The sequence below is a fragment of the Xenia sp. Carnegie-2017 genome, unplaced genomic scaffold (genome assembly GCF_021976095.1).
Source record: "Xenia sp. Carnegie-2017 unplaced genomic scaffold, XeniaSp_v1 HiC_scaffold_6, whole genome shotgun sequence".
NCBI classification, from domain to species: Eukaryota; Metazoa; Cnidaria; class Anthozoa; order Malacalcyonacea; family Xeniidae; genus Xenia; species Xenia sp. Carnegie-2017.
Genome location: NW_025813526.1, coordinates 17,828,474 through 17,853,470, shown reverse-complemented (window position 1 = coordinate 17,853,470; position 24,997 = coordinate 17,828,474). Strand labels below are relative to the sequence as shown.

The 24,997-nt window shown below is 31.8% G+C and overlaps 2 protein-coding genes across 3 annotated transcripts; both read right to left on the bottom strand.

The window, feature by feature from the left end:
* Positions 1–807: 807 nt before the first annotated feature.
* LOC124458332 (uncharacterized skeletal organic matrix protein 5-like) lies at positions 808–8,334 on the bottom strand. 2 transcript variants are annotated; one of them, XM_047008367.1, is made up of 5 exons: positions 8,113–8,334; positions 7,889–8,024; positions 4,330–4,366; positions 3,579–3,708; positions 808–1,514 (listed from the first exon to the last, which is right to left on the bottom strand). In XM_047008367.1, exons 1-5 carry the CDS (start codon positions 8,218–8,220, stop codon positions 987–989), a joined length of 939 nt encoding a protein of 312 aa, XP_046864323.1. In that variant the 5' UTR covers positions 8,221–8,334; the 3' UTR covers positions 808–986. The 2 variants fall into 2 exon arrangements, with proteins under 2 accessions (XP_046864323.1, XP_046864324.1); XM_047008368.1 differs by having other exon boundaries at positions 808–1,490.
* Positions 8,335–14,357: 6,023 nt separating this feature from the next.
* On the bottom strand, positions 14,358–17,854 carry LOC124457871 (uncharacterized skeletal organic matrix protein 5-like). Its single transcript, XM_047008038.1, has 3 exons — positions 17,821–17,854; positions 17,070–17,199; positions 14,358–14,993 (listed from the first exon to the last, which is right to left on the bottom strand). Exons 1-3 carry the CDS (start codon positions 17,832–17,834, stop codon positions 14,478–14,480), a joined length of 660 nt encoding a protein of 219 aa, XP_046863994.1. The 5' UTR covers positions 17,835–17,854; the 3' UTR covers positions 14,358–14,477.
* Positions 17,855–24,997: the final 7,143 nt, after the last annotated feature.

Genomic DNA, 24,997 nt, shown 5'->3' with positions numbered 1-24,997 from the left:
AACGATACCTTACATCAAAGGTACGTCTGAGACTACCTCGCGTATCTTACGACCATACAACATACGTGTCGCACATAAACCAATCACAACGTTACGACAAGTACTAACGAACATAAGGACAACCCAACGAGCGACAAGGTGCAGTTTACAAAATAAACTGCTCCGACTGCCACGCCTCCTATATTGGGGAAACTGGCAGGAACTTAAACATAAGACTTACTGAGCACAAACGAGCTACTAAGAAACAAGACAAAACTAATCACATTGCCGAACATCACCGAATCACAAAGCACAACATTGACTGGCACTCGGCAAAATGCATTACTTACAGTACTGACTATAGACAACGGCTTACATTAGAAAGTTGGTATACCAACTTGGAACAAACCCTCCTGAACAGATCACAGCAATTACCGGCACCTTACAAACGACTTATTCACAATACAAACAAACTATCAACTAAAAACATTACACTTCACACTAATTCACAATGACAATACACAATTGACACCCACACACTACAACTAAAAACGTCACACCTAAATCACACATCACAACTAAAAAAAAATATTTCACTTCACACTAATCCACAATGACAATACACATTTACTGCACATTTCCTGTACACACAATACAATGACGTAAGAACCAGACAACAAATACGGCTAACCTGACGTTTACTCCTCATTTGACTCTGAAGATGACTACCGCTAAGGTTATCGAAACGTCAGTCAACAACAACAATAACAGTCTTTCTCAGGACTTTATTAACCTGGACGATCATCATTTACAAACATATAACGATACTCCCGGTTTCAAACCATTTACTTTATAATTTAAAGAAGTTACAGATGTATAACTTTTACAGCTTTAAACTTATGGACTATAAAACGTGAATTTTCTATTTTAATTAATTCAGTCTTTATTCAGTGCAGTATTTCTAAAAGAATGAACAAAACCAAACAATAATAAATATCAAGCCACAACTAAGCAATAAAAAGGTATCCCATTGCTTTAATTTCTTTGTTTTTCTTCGAGCAATAATATATATTACCACAGCTGTTCACTTGAGGTTTGCGGCCACAAAAATTACCTTCATAAGATCCACCAAAGCCAATGAAAGAGTCAGGTGATTTACAGTCATTTTCATTATTTCCCAAAATGCCAAGCTTTACACGAGTGGTACCTCTATTTTCTCCAACGACGTTAAAGCCTTCTTTATTACAGTATTGTTGAAGGGAGCTGTTTTTAACTAATGTCAACCATTGGCTACGACTCAAATTGGTTTTCCTATATTTTCCATCAGCAATGAGGTCGTATAAGGACTTAGCTTGCATTTCAAAACTTATGAATTTTATTGTACTGTTTACTTTCATTCCAACACACATCAACTTTATTTTAGTGCTCCAGTAAGTAGGAAGTTTTGTTTCATTTTGATCTAATCCAGTTTCACCATTTTCCGTCATATAACTCTCCTTGTTGCTCCAAAGCTGCGAATTATATCGGAAGGTTTTCTAAATTTAATAAATTCGTATCATAAACGAATGAAAAAAAATTGAAAAAACAGCGTTTATTTGACCATTCGTTTATTATAACAAATGCTCAAATTCCTTTAAGACGAATCTACTCCAATTAAAAGAAATATCTTAAAGAGGCAAGTCCTAGTTGTATAAAGCCCTGGACGAAACGACGTCATATTGCTAAACATTAAAATCAGTTAACAGTTTTCCCAAACTCACAGAGTGGGAAGCCAAATGGTAGTCCAAATGACCACTTTAGTGATAAACCGTGAGTTCTTCTTTAGGGTGACATTCGGCTAATGTCACTGAACTGATGGTGCAGGCATTAGCTATAGGTAGTGTAATAAATAGTATGCACCTTAAAATTGGCATGAGACAGTAATTTAACGCAATTATTAAAACTAGAATGGATGCCCCAAAATTGTAACTTTTTTGCGTTTCTGATTTGGTATGCCTAGTTCTGGTGATTTTTAACGTAATCTGATAAATTTGACAGTCTGTGCAGATAATTTCATGGTCAAGGAGTGCCGATGATTTACTTACGTACAAGTTGAAAGAAATCAAGTAATCTTTTTAATTTACAAAAATTTAATTAATTCAGTTAAATATAAAAGTTTACGTATTCCGTCTAATTGGTGAAGTAGTATATAAGCTAGTTCAATAAACACACTGGATAAACAATTTCTAAGAACATTATAGTTAAATTGTCTGATCTTCACTTTATTTTTAAGGTAATATTTAACACGTCTACAAAGCATAGATTTATAATCTCTCAGTCTATGATAAAACTTGAAGTATATTATAATTTTTTTAAATTTCTTATTAGCTATTAGGTCAAGAAAATAACTGCCCTTAGAACGCTCCTTACCAAGTTATAAAGCGTCCGCAAAGACGTGAAAAGGTCTAAAACAGTTAGCATTTTTGCATTAGATTGTTTCGCAATCTTATTTAGAAGAAAAATGTTCTATTATTATAGATTATATGATTCGACGTTAAATGGTATACTACACATATAACGAGGCACAAATTGCCATGAGAGGTGAAATAGGATTTTCTAATGTTTCAAGTATAGCCTTAAAGTCTCAATATAGTAATCTTAATGTTAACAAGGGTGTTAAATACAATGTTTGAATTACCAGGCAAAAGCGAATCTTCATTCTGAATACAAAAGCCCATATTTGCTATCTGCCTGGTAAATCTCTGGCCACGATGTTGGACTTCATTGTATTAATGTCAAGTTGTTCGATATTCAGCAATTGCCACAAAAGAAACATATTTGATCAAATGAATGGTTTAGGTAAATAATGCTCAATAAACCTGATTAAATATTATAAAGACGGATAAATTCTCTAATCTTTGAAGATGTCTTTTTAAAATGGGAAGGGAGCAAATTGGTAAATTTTTCGGTTCCTTTTTAAAAGTTTAATTTAAAACATGCAGTTTGTCGGATAGTGTGCTCAAAATACGTTCGTAATTCGAGTCATTTCGACTAGTTGTCCATATGTGAATTTAGTAAAGTTTCCTTTATAAATCATTGTGTTGTAATGCTGCAGAAATATTAAAGGGATCTGATATGTAGGTGAAAACTATGATGGGGTTTGTTTTGACTTGATAACTGGTGTTTAGGAAAAACGTTTAGGCGATGCAATTGATACAAAAATACAGTATTTACGGAAAGAGTCATAGAAAATCGCAGTGATCATTGATAAATAAAGTGCATGGAAAAAACTTTTCTTTTATTTAATTTTAGTGCTATCCACCTTTGGAAGTAATTCTCATGTGCAATATTTAAAAAGTGAAAAATTTTAATATGTCTAATAAGAATGCATGCAGATAATGCGTTTTTTATGAGAAAAGAATTCCATACTGTAACTAACATCATTAGAAATTTTAAGATTTTTTTGCTTTCACTTCTTTTTGCGCATAAAATGTATCATTTTTATGATAAACATAGTTAATATAAGAACTATTTTTAGGAAGAAATAATTGTGTTTAGGAATTATATTTCCTAAAATTTTCTATTATCCATCAAAACATTCTAAAATATTTCCTTTTTACCTTTGTTCCATCAATTTTCAATACTAGTGTCCAGCCTTCTCCCGAGCAACCCGTTATTTTACGCATACAAAAAACTTTGCTGTATCCCATTAAAGTGTTGGTGCTGATCAAGTACATCCCGTCCTTTAAACTATTTAAGACGAATGTTATTTAGAGAAAATCAAATAAAATCGTCCTACGATATAAACAATATCATTTAAAAAAAGTGAATAAAATTGTGAATTTATTGGACCAAAAAAATAAAGCCGAAACCATTTTTGATAGAGTAGAGTAAAAGTAACAGCAACTATGATTTCTACGATATTCATATTGTTAGAATATGTTGAAATGACGAAATGTTCTTTTAAAGTCTCACTATTGAGTACTTCAACTGTAATAAACAGAAGTTAAAGTTTCAACTTTTCTGGCGAACCGTATTCTTATTGCAGAGTTTAAAAAGTTGTTTAAGAAAGCAAATAGGAAAAGTTATTCTTATCACAAAAGAATTTATTCCAAGAAATAATTTGATAGAAAGTATCAATATCTTAGTGTATTTGACATTGCTAATCATCAGATGTGCATGACATAGAACCTCAAATTCTAATAGACTGTTTGTGCTATCTAAAACTACCAAGTATGGTAGTCAGAAAATTTTAAATATTTGATTAACACACCAGTTTATACCTTACTTGATTTTTGGTTCCACATTAGTTATAAAAAATATTCTGTAAAGTTATTGACTTAAATATATAGTAAATTTACTTTTCTATACCTTGCATTTCTCATTGCCTCCTCGCATGACGAAAAAACTAAACATAAAATTGTACGAATTAAATTAAACAGAGATTTTGTGATGGTAAAAAATCTAAATACTTCCAGAAAAGCTAATGACTTAAAATTTGAGACTTTTTGCAAGTTCTGCAGAGTAGTAGAAACCAAAGAGTTTAAAAACCGTATTTTAGAATTTGAAAACCAACACAAATACTCTGGTGTAAAAATAGCCTACTTTTCTTGAATGTCAGGCAATGAAGGTCAATGTAATTACACTTTTGCCTTGTTATTCTTAATAATTCTATTTCTGATCCGATGTCAATGTTATTCTGAGTGATGCCAGTTGAACAAACCTTTAAAAGAATTGACACATCCCTATGGCACCATAGACTTTTTCATGTTATGAGAAGGGCCAAAACTAGAACGCTATTTTGGGGGATTCATATAATAAACTCTGTCCGACTGATTTCTCTTGAAATAATAATTTTAACAAACAAATTCATTCGGACAGAGCTGAATATATAAGAACAATCCCCTCAAATTAACGTTCTCGTTTCGGCCCTGTTTATGAGAACTCATTATGCCAAAGCTTGGACAGATGAAAATATCATTTGAAAGAGAAAAAGAAATTCTGTTAAAGGCAGATTATATATAATGCTACATGATGCTATATGATGCTTTATGATCCACAGCGCAATATAGTTTCCCTGATATTGCATTTAAGCCATCTTTAACAGAAGGAAAAACAATTTTCATTTTCTTATTTACTTTCAAATTAGGAGCAAGATATTATTCAGATTAATATTGTTTTTGGAAATATTTTCTGTGGATTATGTTTGTCAGATTGTACAAGATTTTTAAAAACCTAAGAAAAAGTTCGTTAGAAACATTAAAACAGTGCTAACAGACCATGCTAAAAAATTAAAATATGCTGAGTTTCCACATGTTCTTGTGCCTGCTTAAGATATAGGCCTTTTTAATATAAATCAATTTGTATCTAATTTTGAATATCCCTTGATCCCCAAGAAAATGTCTTAGTTATAATGAAATGATTGGTTTAGGAAATGCTAGAGATTTAGAGAAAAAGATTATTTTTAGCTAGTTCTCTTTAATTGTCCTGAATATCTTTAAGCATCAACAATGCAAAAAGCGTCAGTTTTTATCACCAAATTATTTTAGAAAAAAGCCCTTTTGAGTTCATCTTATTTAATGTGCTTAGAACTATGAAAAAAATACCTCAAAAGAATTTGCCAAAACCATTGCACATTGAGAAACAAAAAAAGTTGCAAGAAAAACCTACTCTAAGAAACTGCCGAAATATGTGCCCAATTTCAAAGTGTACGATGCAGTTTACCAGGCAGACCTGTTTATTGTTTAAGGTGTACAATGCAGGTTTATCATCTAATTCAGATGGTACAGTGTTTGATCTTTGCGTTGAATCAAAATTCCTTATATTGCCTACTGGAAATAAAATACATTTATTCAAAAAGAGATTGTACAATCCCAATATAGTGATTACACAGTAGAACCACCTCATTTAATTTTTTTGTGCCACGCATATCTTATTAGGCATGTGATTACCATAGTGGCAGCCAGTCAAATGCTTTTTTGACCAATATATTGGAGTAATAAAAATGGCTAACGGCAGCCATTTATCTAATGAAATTTAGGTCCTACTGTAAATCCCTATAGTGTGATTCAATGCAGCCAGCAGTATCTTATTCAGGTTTCTACGTGTAAAGAATAGGTGATGTATTTTGCCTTTGAAATGGTACCGTTATTTAAAAACATTGCTAATGTTATCAGCACGCAAATTTCAAAAAAAGTTTTTGGTGAAATAGTTAGTTGGACTTTCAATGGTTAATCTAACAGAAAAACGTCTTCAAATAGTTTGAGTGGAAATTGTGTTAAAAGAAGCTGTTTTGAAATAGCATGCACACGAAAATGACTTAGAAAATATGACAACTATTCTTCAAGCAGTTAAAGTTTTAAAGGAAATTGGCTGATGTGCAAGCCAAAGCATAGCTTTCAAATTGCGGTTATTTTGGATTTTTCCTTTTTGAATGTCTATTTTTACAATCCTCTCGATTTAGGCATAAATTTAAAAGTAAATTAGTCCAAATATTAGTAGTTAATAAAAGTTTAGGAAAATTGCAATAAGTTTAGGTAAAAGTATGATTTCGAGTGCAATTCAGGAAAAACATGCTCGAGTGAATTTTTTCAAAGACTATCAAAATTGCACGAGTTCAAAAGACGATAAACTCTTTTCTCGAGAAGCTATATTTTATTAATGATAAAAGACACGAAAAAATTATATTTTCCAATGATTTTTAACTTAAGCGTACGTACATTTTAGCCGGCAAAATATTAACATTAATCGACCGGATCGTATTTTTCAATTTCGTCAGATATCACTTTTTATAATACCATAGTTTATGCACATGCAGCTAGAACAATGTAACTGTACATAGCTACTTATTGAAATGTTTATATTTCCATTCAGAAATATTTTGCAAACGGTGAACTGCAAGCTCATATACCAAAAAAATTTTACTTAAATCTTACGCCTTTCATATTAATTTAACTTCCACTCGCCTTGAAATGTATTATTTTGTCTTGGGTCACTTCGTTGTTTGACTAAACAATCAGGAGCGCATTTTATTTGAAAATACTTTGCAATGCATTTCTTTTATTTTTTTCTATTTTTTGTCCTGGTATTTATGATACTAATTAATTGTGGAGTTTTTTCATGTATGTTATTAATAAGGTCATAAAGAAATACAAAATAGCAACTTAATTTTAAATCGAGTTTTTTATCAAACTTTGCAGCAAATTTTAGCTAAAATATTTTTATGTTTAGGGTTGTGCTTGCGTTTAAATTTATTTTTTACCATTTGGTTTCAATTAAAAAGTACGGATTACTCTCTCCAACTCAGAGCTTGCCGATTATACGTTTTGCGACCTGCTCTACTCTACAGAATATATATAGAACAAAACAAAACAAATTCCGAAAACGGACAGTAATAATCCTAATCAACTTCTCATCTTAGAAGCTCTTTTGATAAAACGCAATACACCACAACTTAATAGTGGTCTCAAAGCCTAAAGAAGTTATCTCTATTTTTAATGTAAGTATACTGCCTAATTGTTGAGTCTTATAGTTCTAAAATTACGTAACTGCCACTTCCGCTTGTAAATAATTATATGAAAGTTTTGCATCCTGCATTGTAAACTATTAGTCTGATGATGTCTTTGGAATAAAGACGAAATATTGCTCCATCTTTTGTTTCAAACTCTTGTATTATCTTGAATATCAAGAAAACGAGTCGTCCGTCTTCGGAATTTGTTTTATTTTGTTTTATTTAAAAGTGTCTGATTGTCGTGGTCGTTGAATATATATCGGGTAGCTTAAAATTAGCACATTTAAATTTTAATGTAGCTATTAAGTCATATGTTTTCGTCATGTTTTGTTTGTGAAGTGAAATTTGATTAGGGAAGAAGGCAAAAGATTGCAACCATCTTAAGAAATTGTACTGCTTGTTATTTTCTAACTAACTTACTTAGTTTTACCGAACAATATCTTCCCGTAAAGCCAAAAGGACATTGACATCTGTAAGGATCAGAACCAGGTCCGTCTCTCAGGTCAACAGTCATTATTCCGCCATTTTCACACAACTTTTCTTTGTTGTATGGTATCTTTATAAATGAAATGTGCAATTAATCAAGATTAGTAGCTTTGTCAATAAAAATAATTTAAAACTGTTGATATATCTTTCCATCATACCTTTCTTTGTGGATTCAGCAATTCATAGAAAATCCACTTGTTATCAGTACATATTTCATAATTCTGTGGACGTTTGTGAGTTAATTGACAAGTTACATCTTTCATCATTATGCCTTCCCAAAAGTTGAACCCAACACAGAAGGGTTCTTGTAAACATTTTAATGCACATGAATCTGCCGATGAGTAAAATGCTTCAAACAAAACATTTTCTTTTAATGGACATGTCTCTAAAATTAAAAACACAGTTGTATGAGTAATATTGCCATGAACAATGTATCTATAATGCAAAGAAATAAAGAGTTCTAAAATTAGCTTTTCAAAACCAAATTTAAATTTGTTATAAAATTAAAGTGCCTAAGGGCCTGTTCATATGAAACGGGCTGTCTTAGCTGATATGACGTAATTAATTTCTTCGCGTAAATGTTGCTTTTTTCGGGACATTTTTAAATATGTTTACATCAAGTTGCATCATTTTAAATTTTTACACTTAAAACATTTTAAGATTCTTGATTTAAAAGCTAAAAGCAAAAATCATGTTATCACCGGCAATTGCAGTGGCGATAGGAAGAATTATTTCATTCGTTTTTCAAATGAACATGGTTCTTTTGACTCGCGAAACACATGTTAAGCACAAGAACGATGCGATTATGAGAATTTCATCGAGAAGACGATCTGCTAGTTATGAAAAGTTTAATATGCAAGAGGAGGAATATTGCTACGAAAGAAGAAGAGATGCTTGGTTTAGGCTAGAGGAACAAAAAAAAATGGTGGGAGAAAATTTGTTGCCAAATTATCGCTCACTGTCCACTGAAAAAAAAAACTTGCAGTAAGTTTGTATTATCTCAAAGATACTGGCTTCCTGTCAATTACAGCCAATACATTCGGGATAGCAATAAATACAGCTTCTGTTGTAATTGGAGAAGTATGCAAGACAATTTCTACAAATCTTGGACCAAAATACATCTACTTGCCCCGTGATTGTGAAGAAACGAAAATTATAGTATCTGAGTTCAAAGCTAAGTTTAGAATAATTCCAGCAATGGAGTCAATAGATGGGAAACATATACCAATTAAAAAGCCACACAAAGCTCACTAGATTATTTTTGTAAAAAGCAATTTTATTCGCTTCATTGAAGCGTGATCTCACCAAGCCGGGCTCGCCCGCTTTTCATATGAACGCAACTTTAAATATACAGTGAAATAATATATGAGGTGAGATCCCAGCAAACGTAGCTAGCCCGTGTCATATGAACAGGCCCTAAGGATTAAAGATATCTTTCTGGCGCGTCTCTTGCATAAACTATCAAAGACAACTGCACTCATGCACATGAAAAATGTATAGATTTATACACGAAAAATATCTGTAATTTGTAAAATTTAAAGATAAATTCAAAATGATGGCTTTAAAATAAAACTTTAAACATTACACAGACTAACCGTTTTCAGCAAACGCAGTATGGTTTTTCAGTAATACCACAATATACTTCTAAAGCAATTGTGATTATATATGTTGCAATCGGAACATATGCCGACAAAGAAGAAAACATATTCAAAGATCGACACTATAACAGTTTGCGAATGTAAAATTAAATGTATAACTTCAATGAACGTGACGCATATATCTATATGCATCTACGTTTTATATACTGTCCAAAACGTCCTTTAAATAATTAAAATTTGTTTGAGCAGCTGAATGAATGTTTTTACATTATTTTTAAAATATGGATGTATATATTCAAGAATATGCTCAACAAAAAGGTTTTAAGACAAAAATCAGAACAATGTTTTATCAGTTTTTACTGATTTCAAGATCAGTCAACGTGTGTTCTTACGATCTAAAACATCATACGTGTTTGCTAGAACTGAAATTATTTGTCGTTTTACTTATGTATAATTTACGGTTGCCCGTATCTGCAATTCACAAACTAATTTGTCAATATACAAACATCCCCTTAAATTTAATGAACAACAATTTAGCCACGATGCAAATTAAAATATAAGTTATCAACAAATTAAATATTGCAATGCAAAATAAAACTGACCAAATGCACAAAACCGGGGGCCGGTTTTATAAAACGCAATTAACTTTAACTATAGTTAACGCTAACTACTGTAGTTAACTCCTTAACTGTAGTAACTTAACTGTTCAACTTAACTGCGTTGCACAAAACGTAGTTAGTCTGAAAGTTAAGTAACTGCGTAATTAACTTGTGTGGAGTGTTGTTTACGTTAAATGACATAAAGTTTAATCAAATTATGCTTTGTAATGGCGGGCAAGTGAACTATAAAATGACTTCAAAATGAAGAAAATCTCTTCGCTTATGTAAAATTCTTAAAATATGGTAAACTATTGTCGTTTTACGGATGTTGATGATGCAAAAGAAAATTTAATAAACGATTCACGGTGACATGGTAACCGAATTAAATTGTATCATATACATTGAACTTTTCTTAAGAAAATCGACCCTTATCTTCTGTGTCGTACAGTACGATGTTGATGAATGATATGTGTCTCGGCAAGGACTGCTTTCTTTCATGTACCAATTGTATACAATGGACTTGGGCAAACGAAACAATGAACTCTTCTCAAATTTATTCATATGGTGTTCTATGTACAAGTATTTAAATATTTAAATGGCCTTGCTTTTACATAATTTAAAATTGGGTGATGAGGGTAGCAAATGAAAAGGTCGTTTCGTTTATCTTTGTAGCAGCTGAGTAAAATACTTCAAAGAAATGCGCTTGTACAGACATGAGTCACACATATTTTTAAAAGATGACAGCGATGGACTATTTTTATTATTAGAAAACATTTCTTCGAGTCATCATAGTTAGTAGCCATGTAATCCAGCAACTGTCTTTTCACTGCTTGTTACATGCTATATTCACAGATATACACAAAATACTTTTTTGTTCTTAATTCTTCCTTGCAAAAAACTAAGTTATAAAAACTATTGGGTATATTTGTTAATGAACCTTAGTTATGAAACTCTTATTTTGCTTTGTGATTTATTAACCTATTTTTGTCTAAAGCTTGGGAGTTTTATTCATTTTTTCTACTATTCAAATCATCAAACAGTAGCTAGAGATTTCTGCTTCTTAGAAAAATATTGGTAGGCAAGATTGTATGTACATTAAAATAAACATTTTACATAGGAAATATATGATGAAATATCAATAAAACCCACTAATCGACTGTCGTGTATTTTACTGCTTGTGTAATAAACCATGTGCAATGGATGTTGTACATATATCAAGCAACATGGACCTTAAAACTGCATGGTAATGAAATTTTTTACGTATTTAAAAAACTAAAATCATTTCATCTCATGCAGCTGATACACAAAATGGTAGTCATGAATAAAATCTTTTGTAAAGCTCACGTATCTATATGTATTATCATTGGTATATTAAGTACAACATTTATACTGTAGTGCCTTTTTGTAGTTAACTTCAACTACCTTTTTACTGCAGTTAGCGCTAACTACTTTTTTATACAACCGACTTAACCGTGGTTAAATTTAACTACTTTTTAACTGCAAAAAGTGTAGTTAAAAGTAGTTAAGAGCTTTATACAACCGGCCCCAATTATCGCAATGCAAAACCAAAGTTCATACAAACAACCACAAATTAAAATGCAGGAAAACGAAGAAGCTCCTAAAGGCGAAGACGATGTAATTAAGAACTATTTTACGCAAGCTTATGCATATGAAAAATTCTGCTTCTCTTAAGACGATATCATGGTATTAATATGTCTTTGCGAACTTTACACTGAAGACTTCGATCGCTCAGCTTACGAAGAAAAAACAATGAGTTTAATTTGAACAGTGTTTGCCAGGGTATTCGGCAGGAACTCGATGGACCTTGAAATTCCAGTGGTTATCGTTCCATTACTCATTCCTTGAAGTTAAAAGGGATGCAGTTTCCGCGCAAAACGGTCAGAATTTTGGTGAAAGAACTGGACCCAGATGGGGAAAACTTCAGGAAGTCTGGTATTCTTCGTCGACTAATTTATCATTCTCCTTGGCCAAATTGTGTTTGTGTATGTGTAGACGTCACTTCCTGTTGAATATTACTTCCGCTTATAATGTATATATATAGAGAGGACATTTAGATAAGAGGGCACTTAATATAAACTCTACATGGTGGTAGAGATGGGATTCTGTCTAAAATGGTAAAGACCAGTGGACAAGAGACGTGGAGATAAATTTAAATGGCATTTCAAACACAAATTCCATTGCCATAAAAATTCGAATCGAAAAGCCCAAAGATTGGAAGCGATGGATTGAACGATTCGAATGTTATCGCATCGCAGCTGGCTTAGACGAAAAATATGATAAAGTACAAATCAATAGTTTGGTATATGCTATGAGAGGCAATACCAATGATCTTTTAAAAAGATCGATAAATTCATCTGGTTCTAAATATGATTTATTTGTCATTCAGCCAGTGGCGTCAGGCCCCCAGATCCCGGGTCCAAGCATTTCTGATGCTCTTATATTTTAAGAAGCCATCGCTTAAGATTTTAGTTTTTGAAATTTAGCTTTTGTATCGAATCTTGTGCATTATTATTGAAAGCACGGAGTGAAAGCAAAATGTAGAACAAAAACTTTTTCCTATATTAAAAAGAAAATATTTAAACAAAAATTAAGCAAACATAGATTAAATACTGTTATACATACGTGATTTATATAAACATTAATTTACAGACGGAGGGTTGCTTTCATGAGTTAGTAATAAAAACAACGAAGAAATATTTAATCAGCATTGGGTTAATCATTGCAAATACATGTCACGCTACAAAAAATAATCATCTTTCTAATCTAATGCACTTTTGTGATATAAATTTACTCAAAGATTTTTAGCCGCAGTTAGTCAACTTAAAGGTGCAAAATATGACTGTTCAATCGATTTGAAGTCATGCTTTATAATATAATAATGCTATCATCGGCATTTTCATGCAAGTGGCTAGTATTTTTTTTTTCTCTTTACATGTTTAGCTAATGTAATAAAGTATTTTTGTTATCAAACATTTTGCAAGCTTTCTAAAGACAGAGGAAAACGGGTATGGTGTGAGGAAAATTAATTTAAAGGTTAAATTTTTGAATATTTTATCTTATGATTGATAGCTACTATTCAAATCGTCTACTCCATTAAAGTGCCTATGACATGGAAATTTGCTTTTTCATCTCTACGTTTACTGAAGAAATCCTTTTAAATGACAATGTACATCTTAAAACAGTTTACGCATATCACTTTAAATTTTTGCGATTTTGAGGTTTTTGCATTCTCCAATTTATCTTGTGACGTCATATTGCATAATGAGAACTAGGACTACTTCACAAAGACTAAGTTCCCTTTAGCGTGACGTGGTTTATGGTATAAAATGCTGCCTATTAGTATCAACCTAAAGTTTTCGGGAAACAGAAGAGTATTTGAAACAATGTAGGAGCTCATGTAATATGACGTCACAAGTTAGATAAAATGGAAATAACAAAACTTCATTATCTCGCAAACGAAAGGAGGTATGCATTGACTGTTTTAGAAAATGCATCGTCATTTCAAAACTCACGGTCATTGCAATCATAATTTAAATAGCAAAATTTTCATTTTTTACTTCCAAAACGCAAAAATTTCCCTTCAGTAACTTAAAAATAGAATAAAGTGAATTAACTTCATAAAAATATGATAAATAGTTAGATGAAAAATTTGCACTGTAAAAAAACGAAAGATTGGGCTAGCTTTGCCACCAAGTCGCAGCTCATAAAAGAAGAAGCGTATCAAATTCCAGCAAGTTTTGGTCTTGTGTAAATGTCAGAACATTAAAATTATTAGTTTGGTGAGGATTTGATCACACAAAATTTTCAGGACAGAACTAGATTTAAGTGCTGGCTACTCCTAAACGAACAATCAAGGCTACTTCATAGAAATTCTGACTGTTCTCTTGCAACTGACTACTCAATTAACAATTAATTAACTCTAACAGTCAACTGCAATTTTTGACTGTTCTCCTGCATTTAAAAGAATTGTTCGACATGAAAGCTACATACTTATAGTATATTTTGGAAATACAAAGAAATTCTTGCATTTCGATGAGAATTATAAAAATTCATTTATTTGCAAAATTTAATTTTTTTAAAGTTTAATTTCAGATATGTCATTCAATATTTTATAATATGAGAGCTGCAGTTACTTTTTGTTCAAAAACAACGTTCGCATAAAAACTAGAAGATTTCTTCTTAATCTTAAGCTTAAGAATTGTTCTTATTTTAATGAAGAATAACTTTTACAATTTGGCTTAGTTTTGTATTTCCATGAGGAGCATGAGACAATTAAAACGTCAAGCGTTGCCTGTATTACAGGTACTAAATAACAAAAATATATCCCATAGCTCTAACTTGTTTGTCATTGCTACTCCAAGTAGCAAAATTACCACAGCTGTTTGCACCGCAAGATTTACATTCATAAGAACCACCAAAGCCAATGAAAGAGTCAGGTGTAATACAGTCGTTTTGTTCATTTCCCAAAATGCCAAGCTTTACACGAGCGTGTCCACCACTTTCTCCAACGACGTTAAAGCCTTCTCTATCACAGTATTGTTGAAGGGAGCTGCTTTCAACTAATTTCAACCATTGGCTACGGCTCAAAGTGGTTTTCCTATATTTTCCGTCAGCAATGAGGTCGTATAAGGACTTAGCTTGCATTTCAAAACCTATGAATTTTATTTTACTGTTTACTTTCATTCCAACACACATCTTCTTTATTTTAGTGCTCCAGTAAGTAGGAAGTTTTGTTTCATTTTGACCTAATCCAGTTTCACCATTTTCAATCATATAACTCTCCTTGTTGCTCCAAAGCGGTGAATTATATCGGAACGTTTTCTAAATTTAATAAATTCGTATCATAAACGAAAGAAAAAAACCTTGAATAAACAGCGTTTATTTGACCATTCGTTTAATATAACAAATGGTCAAATTCTTTTAAGACGAATCTACTCGAATTAAAAGGAATATCTTAAAGAGGCAAGTCCTAGTTGTATAAAGCCCTGGACGAAACGACGTCATATTGCTAAACATTAAAATCAGTTAACAGTTTTCCCAAACTCACAGAGTGGGAAGCCAAATGGTATTCCAAATGACCACTATAGTGATAAACCGTGAGTTCTTCTTTAGGGTGGCATTCGGCTAATGTCACTGAACTGATGGTGCATGCATTAGCTAAAGGTAGTGTAATAAATAATATGCACCTTAAAATTGTCATGAGACAGAAATTTAACGCAATTATTAAAACTACAATGGATGCCCCAAAATTGTAACTTTTTTGCGTTTCTGATTTGGTATGCCTAGTTCTGGTGATTTTTAACGCAATCTGATCAATTTGACAGTCTGCGCAGATCACTTCATGATCAAGGAGTGCCGATGATTTACTTACGCACAAGTTGAAAGAAATCAAGTAATCTTTTTAATTTACAAAAATTTAATTAATTCAGTTAAACATAAAAGTTTACGTATTCCGTCTAATTGGTGAAGTAGTATATAAGCTACTTCAATAAAAACACTGGATAAACAATTTCTAAGAACATTATAGTTAAATTGTCTGATCTTCACTTTATTTTTAAGGTAAGATTCAACACGTCTCCAAAGCATAGATTTATAATCTCTCAGTGCATGCAGTCTGTGATAAAACTTGAAGTATATTATAATTTTCTTTTAAATTTATTATTAGCTATTAGGTCAAGAAAAGAACTGCCCTTAGAACGGTCCTTAGCAAGTTATAAAACGTCCGCAAAGACGTGAAAAGGTCTAAAACAGTTAGCATTTTTGCATTAGATTGTTTCGCAATCTTATTTAGAAGAAAAATGTTCTATTATTATAGATTATATCATTCGACTTTAAATGGTATACTACGCATATAACGAGGCACAAATTGCCATGAGAGGTGAAATAGGGTTTTCTAATGTTTCAAGTATAGCCTTAAAGTCTCAATATAGTAATCTTAATGTTAACAAGGGTGTTAAATACTATGTTTGAATTACCAGGCGAAAGCGAATCTTCGTTCTGAATACAAAAGCCCATATTTGCTATCTGCCTGGTAAATCTCTGGCCACGATGTTGGACTTCATTGTATTAATGTCAAGTTATTCGGTATTCAGCAATTACCACAAAAGAAACATATTTGATCAAATAAATGGTTTAGGTAAATAATGATCAATAAACCTGATTAAATATTATAAAGACGGATAAATTCTCTAATCTTTGAAGATGTCTTTTTAAAATGGGAAGGGAGGAAATTGGCAAATTTTTTGGTTCCTTTTTAAAAGTTTAATTTAAAACATTCAGATTACCGGATAGTGTGCTCAAAATACGTTTGTAATTCAAGTCATTTCGACTAGTTGTCCATATGTGAATTTAGTAAAGTTTCTTTATAAATCATTGTGTTGTAATGCTGCAGAAACATTAAAGGGATCTGTTAGGTAGGTGATAACTATGATGGGGTCTGTTTTGACTTGATAACTGGTGTTTAGGAAAAACGTTTAGGCGATGCAATTGATACAAAAATGCAGTATTTACGGAAAATGTAATAGAAATCGCAGTGATCATTGATAAATAAAGTGCATGGAAAAAGAAATTTTTCTTTTATTTAATTTTAGTGCTATCCACCTTTGGAAGTAATTCTCATGTGCAATATTTAAAAAGTGAAAAATTTGAGCATGTCTAATAAGAATGCATGCAGATAATGCGTTTTTTATGAGAAAAGAATTCCATGCTGCAACTAACATCATTAGAAATTTTAAGATTTTATTACTTTCACTTCTTTTTTCGCATAAAATTCTCATTTTTATGATAAACATAGTTAATATAAGAACTATTTTTAGGAAGAAATAATTGTGTTTAGGAATTACATTTCTTAAAATTTTCTATTAGCTATCAAAACATTCAAAAATATTTCCTTTTTACCTTTGTTCCATCAATTTTCAAGACTAGTGTCCAGCCTTCTCCCGAGCTACCCGTTATTTTACGCATACAAAAAACTTTGCTGTATCCCATTAAAGTGTTGGTGCTGATCAAGTACATCCCGTCCTTTAAACTATTTAAGACGAAAGTTATTTATAGAAAATCAAATAAAATCATCCTACGATTTAAACAATATCATTTAAAAAAATTGAATAAAATTGTGAATATATTGGACCAAAAAAATAAAGCCGAAACCATTTTTGATAGAGTAGAGTAAAAGTAACAGCAACTATGATTTCTACGATATTCATATTGTTAGAATATGTTGAAATGATGAAATGTTCTTTTAAAGTCTCACTATTGAGTACTTCAACTGTAATAAACAGAAGTTAAAGTTTCAGCTTTTCTGGCGAACCGTATTCTTATTGCAGAGTTTAAAAAGTTGTTTAAGAAAGCAAATAGGAAAAGTTATTCTTATCACAAAAGAATTTATTCCAAGAAATAATTTGATAGAAAGTATCGATATCTTAGTGTATTTGACATTGCTAATCATCAGATGTGCATGACATAGAACCTCAAATTCTAATAGACTGTTTGTGCTATCTAAAAATACCAAGTATGGTAGTCAGAAAATTTTAAATATTTGATTAAAACACCAGTTTATACCTTACTTGATTTTTGGTTCCACATTAGTTATAAAAAATATTCTGTAAAGCTATTTACTTAAATATATAGTAAATTTACTTTTTCATACCTGGCATTTCTCATTGCCTCCTCGCATGACGAAAAAACTAAACATAAAATTGTACGAATTAAATTAAACAGAGATTTTATGATGGTAAAAAAATCTAAATACTTCCAGAAAAGCTAATGACTTAAAATTTGAGCCTTTTTGCAAGTTCTGCAGAGTAGTAGAAACCAAAGAGTTTAAAAACCGTATTTTAGAATTTGAAAACCAAAACAAATACTCTGGTGTAAAAATAGCCTACTTTTCTTGAATGTCAGGCAATGAAGGTCAATGTAATTACACTTTTGCCTTGTTATTCTTAATAATTCTATTTCTGATCCGATGTCAATGTTATTCTGAATGATGCCAGTTGAACAAACCTTTAAAAGAATTGACACATCCCTATGGTACCATAGACTTTTTTATGTTATGAGCAGGGCCAAAACTAGAACGCTATTTTGGGGGGGATTCATATAATAAACTCTGTCCGATTGATTTCTCTTGAAATAATAATTTTAACAAGCAAATTCATTCGGACAGAGCTAAATATATAAGAACAATCCCTTCAAATTGACGTTCTCGTTTCGGCCCTGTTTATGAGAACTCATTATGCCAAAGCTTGGACAGATGAAAATATCATTTGAAAGAGAAAAAGAAATTCTGTTAAAGGCAGATTATATATAATGCTACATGATGCTATATGATGCTTTATGATCCCCAGCGCAATATAGTTTCCCTGATTTTGCATTAAGCCATCTTTAACAGAAGGAAAAACAATTTTCATTTTCTTATTTACTTTCAAATTAGGAGCCAAGATATTATTCAGATTAATATTGTTCTTGGAAATACTTTCTGTGGATTATGTTTGTCAGATTATACAAGATTTTTAAAAACCTAACAAAAAGTTCTTTAGAAACATTAAAACAGTGCTAACAGACCAAAAAATTAAAAAATTAAAATATGCTGAGTTTCCACTTGTTCTTGTGCCTGCTTAAGATATAGGCCTTTTTAATATAAATCAATTTGTATCAAATTTTGAATATCCCTCGATCCCCAAGAAAATATCTTAGTTATAATGAAATGATTGGTTTAGGAAATGCTAGAGATTTAGAGAAAAAGATTATTTTTAGCTAGTTCTCTTTAATTGTCCTGAATATCTTTAAGCATCAACGATGCAAAAAGCGTCAGTTTTTATCACCAAATTTATTTAGAAAAAAGCCCTTTTGAGTTCATCTTATTTAATGTGCTTAGAACTATAAAAAAATATCTCAAAAGAATTTGCCAAAACCATTGCACATTGAGAAACAAAAAAAGTTGCAAGAAAAACCTACTCTAAGAAACTGCCGAAATATGTGCGCAATTTCAAAGTGTAAGATGCACGTTTACCAGGCAGACCTGTTTAGTGTTTAAGGTGTACAATGCAGATTTATCATCTAATTAAGATGGTACAGTGTTTGATTTTTGCGTTGAATCAAAATTCCTTATATTGCCTACTGGAAATAAAATGCCTTTATTCAAAAAGAGATTGTACAATCCAAATATAGTGATTACACAGTAGAACCACCCCATTAAATTTTTTCGTGCCACGCATATCTTATTAGGCATGTGATTACCATAGTGGCAGCCAGTAAATGCTTTTTTGACCAATATATTGGAGTAATAAAAATGGCTAACGGCAGCCATTTATCTAATGAAATTTAGGTCCTACTGTAAATCCCTATACTGTGATTCAATGCAGCCAGCAGCATCTTATTCAGGTTTCTACGTGTAAAGAATAGGTGATGTATTTTGCCTTTGAAATAGTACCGTTATTTAAAAACATTGCTAATGTTATCAGCACGCAAATTTCAAAAAAAGTCTTTGGTGAAATAGTTAGTTGGATTTTCAATGGTTAATCTAACAGAAAAACGTCTTCAAATAGTTTGAGTGGAAATTGTGTTAAAAGAAGCTGTTTTGATAAAAGACACGAAAAAATTATATTTTCCAATGATTTTTAACTTAAGCGTACGTACATTTTAGACGGCAAAATATTAACATTAATCGACCGGCTCGTATTTTTCAATTTTGTCAGATATTACTTTTCATAATACCATAGTATACGCACATACAGCTAGAACAATGTATTTGTACATAGCTACTTATTGAAATGTTCATATTTTCATTCAGAAATATCTTGCAAATGGTGAACTGCAAGCTCATATGCCAAAAAATTTTTACTTAAATCTTACGCCTTTCATATTAATTTAACTTCCACTCGCCTTGAAATGTATTATTTTGTCTTGGGTCACTTCGTTGTTTGACAAAACAATCAGGAGCGCATTTTATTTGAAAATACTTTGCAATGCATTTCTTTTATTTTTTTCTATTTTTTGTCCTGGTATTTATGATACTAATTAATTGCGGAGTTTTTTCATGTATATTATTAATATCATAAAATAGAAATATAATATACAACTTAATTTTAAATCGAGTTTTTATCAAACTTTGCAGCAAATTTTAGCTAAAATATTTTTATGTTTAGGGTTGTGCTTGCGTTTAAATTTAGTTTTACCATTTGGTTTCAATTAAAAGTACGGATTACTCTCCAACTCAGAGCTTGCCGATTATACGTTTTGCGACCTGCTCTACTCTACAGAATATATATAGAACAAAACAAAACAAATTCCGAAAACGGACAGTAATAATCCTAATCAACTTCTCATCTTAGAAGCTCTTTTGATAAAACGCAATATACCACAACTTAATAGTGGTCTCAAAGCCTGAAAGAAGTTATCTCTATTTTTAATGTAAGTATACTGCCTAATTGTTGAGTCTTATAGTTCTAAAATTAAGTAACTGCCACTTCCGCTTGTAAATAATAATATGAAAGTTTTGCATCCTGCATTGTAAACTATTAGTCGATGATGTCTTTGGAATAAAGACGAAATATTGCTCCATCTTTTGTTTCAAACTCTTGTATTATCTTGAATATCAAGAAAACGAGTCGTCCGTCTTCGGAATTTGTTTTATTTTGTTTTATTTAAAAGTGTGTGATTGTCGTGGTCGTTGAATATATATAGGGTAGCTTAAAATTAGCACATTTAAATTTTAATGTAGCTATTAATTCATATGTTTTCGTCATGTTTTGTTTGTGAAGTGAAATTTGATTAGGGAAGAAGGTAAAAGATTGCAACCATCTTAAGAAATTGTACTGCTTGTTATTTTCTAACTAACTTACTTAGTTTTACCGAGCAATATCTTCCCGTAAAGCCAAAAGGACATTGACATCTATAAGGATCAGAACCAGGTCCGTCTCTCAGGTCAACAGTCATTATTCCGCCATTTTCACACAGCTTTTCTTTGTTGTATGGTATCTTTATAAATCAAATGTGCAATTAATCAAGATTAGTAGCTTTGTCAATAATAATAATTTAAAACTGTTGATATATCTTTCCATCATACCTTTCTTTGTGGATTCAGCAATTCATAGAAAATCCACTTGTTATCAGTGCATATTTCATAATTCTGTCGACGTTTGTGAGTTAATTGACAAGTTACATCTTTCATCATTATGCCTTCCCAAAAGTTGAACCCAACACAGAATGGTTCTTGTAAACATTTTAATGCACATGAATCTGCCGATGAGTAAAATGCTTCAAACAAAACATTTTCTTTTAATGGACATGTCTCTAAAATTAAAAACACAGTTGTATGAGTAATATTGCCATGAACAATGTATCTATAATGCAAAGAAATAACGAGTTCTAAAATTAGCTTTTCAAAACCAAATTTAAATTTGTTATAAAATTAAAGTGCCTAAGGGCCTGTTCATATGAAACGGGCTGTCTTAGCTGATATGACGTAATTAATTTCTTTGCGTAAATGTTGCTTTTTTCGGGACATTTTTAAATATGTTTACATCAAGTTGCATCATTTTAAATTTTTACACTTAAAACATTTTAAGATTCTTGATTTAAAAGCTAAAAGCAAAAATCCTGTTATCACCGGCATATGCAGTGGCGATAGGAAGAATAATTTCATTCGTTTTTCAAATGAACATGTTAAGCACAAGAACGATGCGATTATGAGAATTTCATCGAGAAGACGATCTGCTAGTTATGGAAAGTTTAATATGCAAAAGGAGGAATATTGCTACCAAAGAAGAACAGATGCTTGGTTTAGGCTAGAGGAACAAAAAAAATGGTGGGAGAAAATTTGTTCCAAGTTATCGCGCACTTGTTTTGGCTGGTGAGCAGTCAAAACAACAATACAATATATGTATGGTGATTGACTGCTTTACAACACATTTAAAGCGTATTTTACGGGGGTTTTTTTGCTGTAATGGATGACATACACGAAAATCAACTGAGTGAGGTTCTGCCCTATCAATATGAACCTGAAGTGAAGGGCGAAACTAGTGAAGAAAGCGGTTCCGAACAGGATAGTGACAGAGCGACTTGTCCTCATCGGAGGATGAAATACATGCTGAATTTGAGAAAGCAAATGCTTGGCGCCTTCAAACTCTTAGTTAGTGTAAGTAAGTGTGGACATTGTACTTTGTCAAAAAAGCCAATTGAGTGTTTTTGTTGCCACGAAAAAGCGTTTGAATACGATGAGTATGAGGCTTTGCTAGGCCAAACAGAAACTCAAGGAGTAAATTGCTTGAAAACACACCAAGAATTTAGGGACAATATGCTCTCAGAAAGTGTGTTAAAGATAGACGTGCGTCGGCATCTTGTTATCACGAAAGACCGTAAATTTAAAGTCTTAGACAGACGCTCTTTGATATTCTTTGTTATGATCTGCAATTGCGATGCCCTATCATTGTCGAAGGTTTGTCACAAGCTGCGCAAAAGCAAGATGCATGAGTGATCCACCCAAAACATGTATTCATTCATAAGTTATAAAGTGTACTTGTACATTGTGCACGCAAACACGCACGTAAAACATTACGGAAAAACGAAACTCTACAGTCAAGAACAAAACATAGGGGCTTAGAGCTTATCACCGTTTTAAAACTACATAATCTTTCAAAGACTCTTATGTATACAAATAATAAATTAAACGTATAACTCTTTTGTTGGTCACAGGTTTGTAATATGGAAAATGAAATATTTCTATTGCACGAAATGTGCAGTGCATAAAACGCGCTTGATGTCTTCTGGGCTTACACTTGGTATGTCGGCAAAGCCTAGTTGTAAGACCTGCTAAAATAAACTTTTCTACGTCTTGTAACGACTAAATGTTGGAAAAGTATATAAGCGTGATAAACTACACAACTTTTGTTAATCTTAACAACCGCCGAATGTTGTTTTTGTTTTAAAATTCCAGTGAAAAAATTTTGCTATATATTATTATAATACTATTATTTTATATTGCGTCATTCAGTGGATACCAGCCAATGACGTTAGTAATGTATTCCGGCATAATTTAGCATAAGGCTTTTTTTCCAAAATGGCGGATAAGGATTCAACTTTATGTGAAATTTTCTCAACAGCAAAATTCAAAAGAGACACGAAAACACGAAATTAAGTATTCCATAGCTATCTATGATAAAGTATGAAAAAAAAAATTTTCGTTGCCAATGTCCTTTAAGCGCGCTTTTGGGCGATTGAAAGCACGTTGGACAATTCTTACAAGGTCAATGGACTTATCATTAAACATAATACGCACTGTTGTTTATGCATGTTATATAGTGCATAATATCTGTGAGCAAGACAACAATTATACTGACAAAGATTTGGTAAGAAAGCAATATGACTTAATTAGGGCAAATGAAGACGAGCATGAAAACTTACCTCACCCAATTTTTTCAATCAACGCTGATGAAGGTGCTACAGTTTACGATGTTTTAATATCTTATATGTATTATAACTACACCTGCCTTCCAGATCACTTAACATAGTGGTATTAATCACAGGAGAAAATCCCCTGCAGTTTGAAAGCAGGACAAGTGGGTTTTTTTTTGCTATAAATAGTAATTGGACATTTATGAAGGGCTAACATAACATATAGTGACATTGTATAATGTTGTCTTTGTTAAAATGCCAAACAGCAACTCAACAATGCTAAGGCAAGATTAAATGATGTAGCATTTTATAACGAACAGTCAAAAAATTATAAACTGTTTATAAGGGGAAAGTAGAAAATATCCACACTATATTTCATGAGGACCACATTGATTTGCTTGCCTTGGCTATTACAAAACTTTGTACTCGCCATAGTTTCTTGTACAAATATTGTTCATATTTTTATTGCCGTGCTAAAATTAAAAACTTTTACAAGTGGCAATATTTATCAGTCAACAATAAGTGTTCAATCATTTCTGGTGACAAGTAAAAATATTTCCTTGTTTGTTGCTTGGCTGCCATTATGAAGAGAACGTGGTAATTTGACCATGCGCAGTCTCATCACATTCAGCCCGGTTGAGTAGGGCTGACCAGTGGTTTGACTCCGCTTGATGCGTTCATATAAGCTCATTAAAGACGAGATCCCGCTTCATTCAAGCGTGATCTTACAAAGCCGGGCACGCCCGCTTTTCATATGAACGCAATTTTAAATATACAATGAAATAATATATGAGGTGAGATCCTAGCAAACGTAGCTAGCCCAATAAAAGCAGGATAGCCCGTGTCATATGAACAGGCCCTAAGGATTGAAGATATCTTTCTTGCGCGTCTCTTGCAAAAACTATCAAAGTCAACTGCACTCATGCACATAAAAAATGTATAGATGTAGACACGAAAAATATCTGTAAGTTGTAAAATTTAAAGATAAATTCAAAAATTATGCTTTAAAATACAAACATCAAACATTACACAGACTAACCGTTTTTCAGCAAACGCAGCATGGTTTTTTCAGTAATACCACAATATACTTCTAAAGCAATTGTGATTATATATGTTGCAATCGGAACATATGCGACAAAGAAGAAAACATATTCAAACATCGACAGTATAACAGTTTGCGAATGTAAAATTATATGTATAACTTCAATGAACTTGACGCATATATCTATGTGCATCTACACTTTTATATACTGTCCAAAACGTGCTTTTAAATAATTAAAATTTGTTTGAGCAGCTGAAAAAATGTTTTTACATTATTTGTCATATATGGATGAATATAGTCAAGAATATGGTCAAAAACGTCTATTTAAATAATTAAAATTTGTTAGATGTGCATCTACACTTTTATATACTGTCCACAACGTCCTTTTAAATAA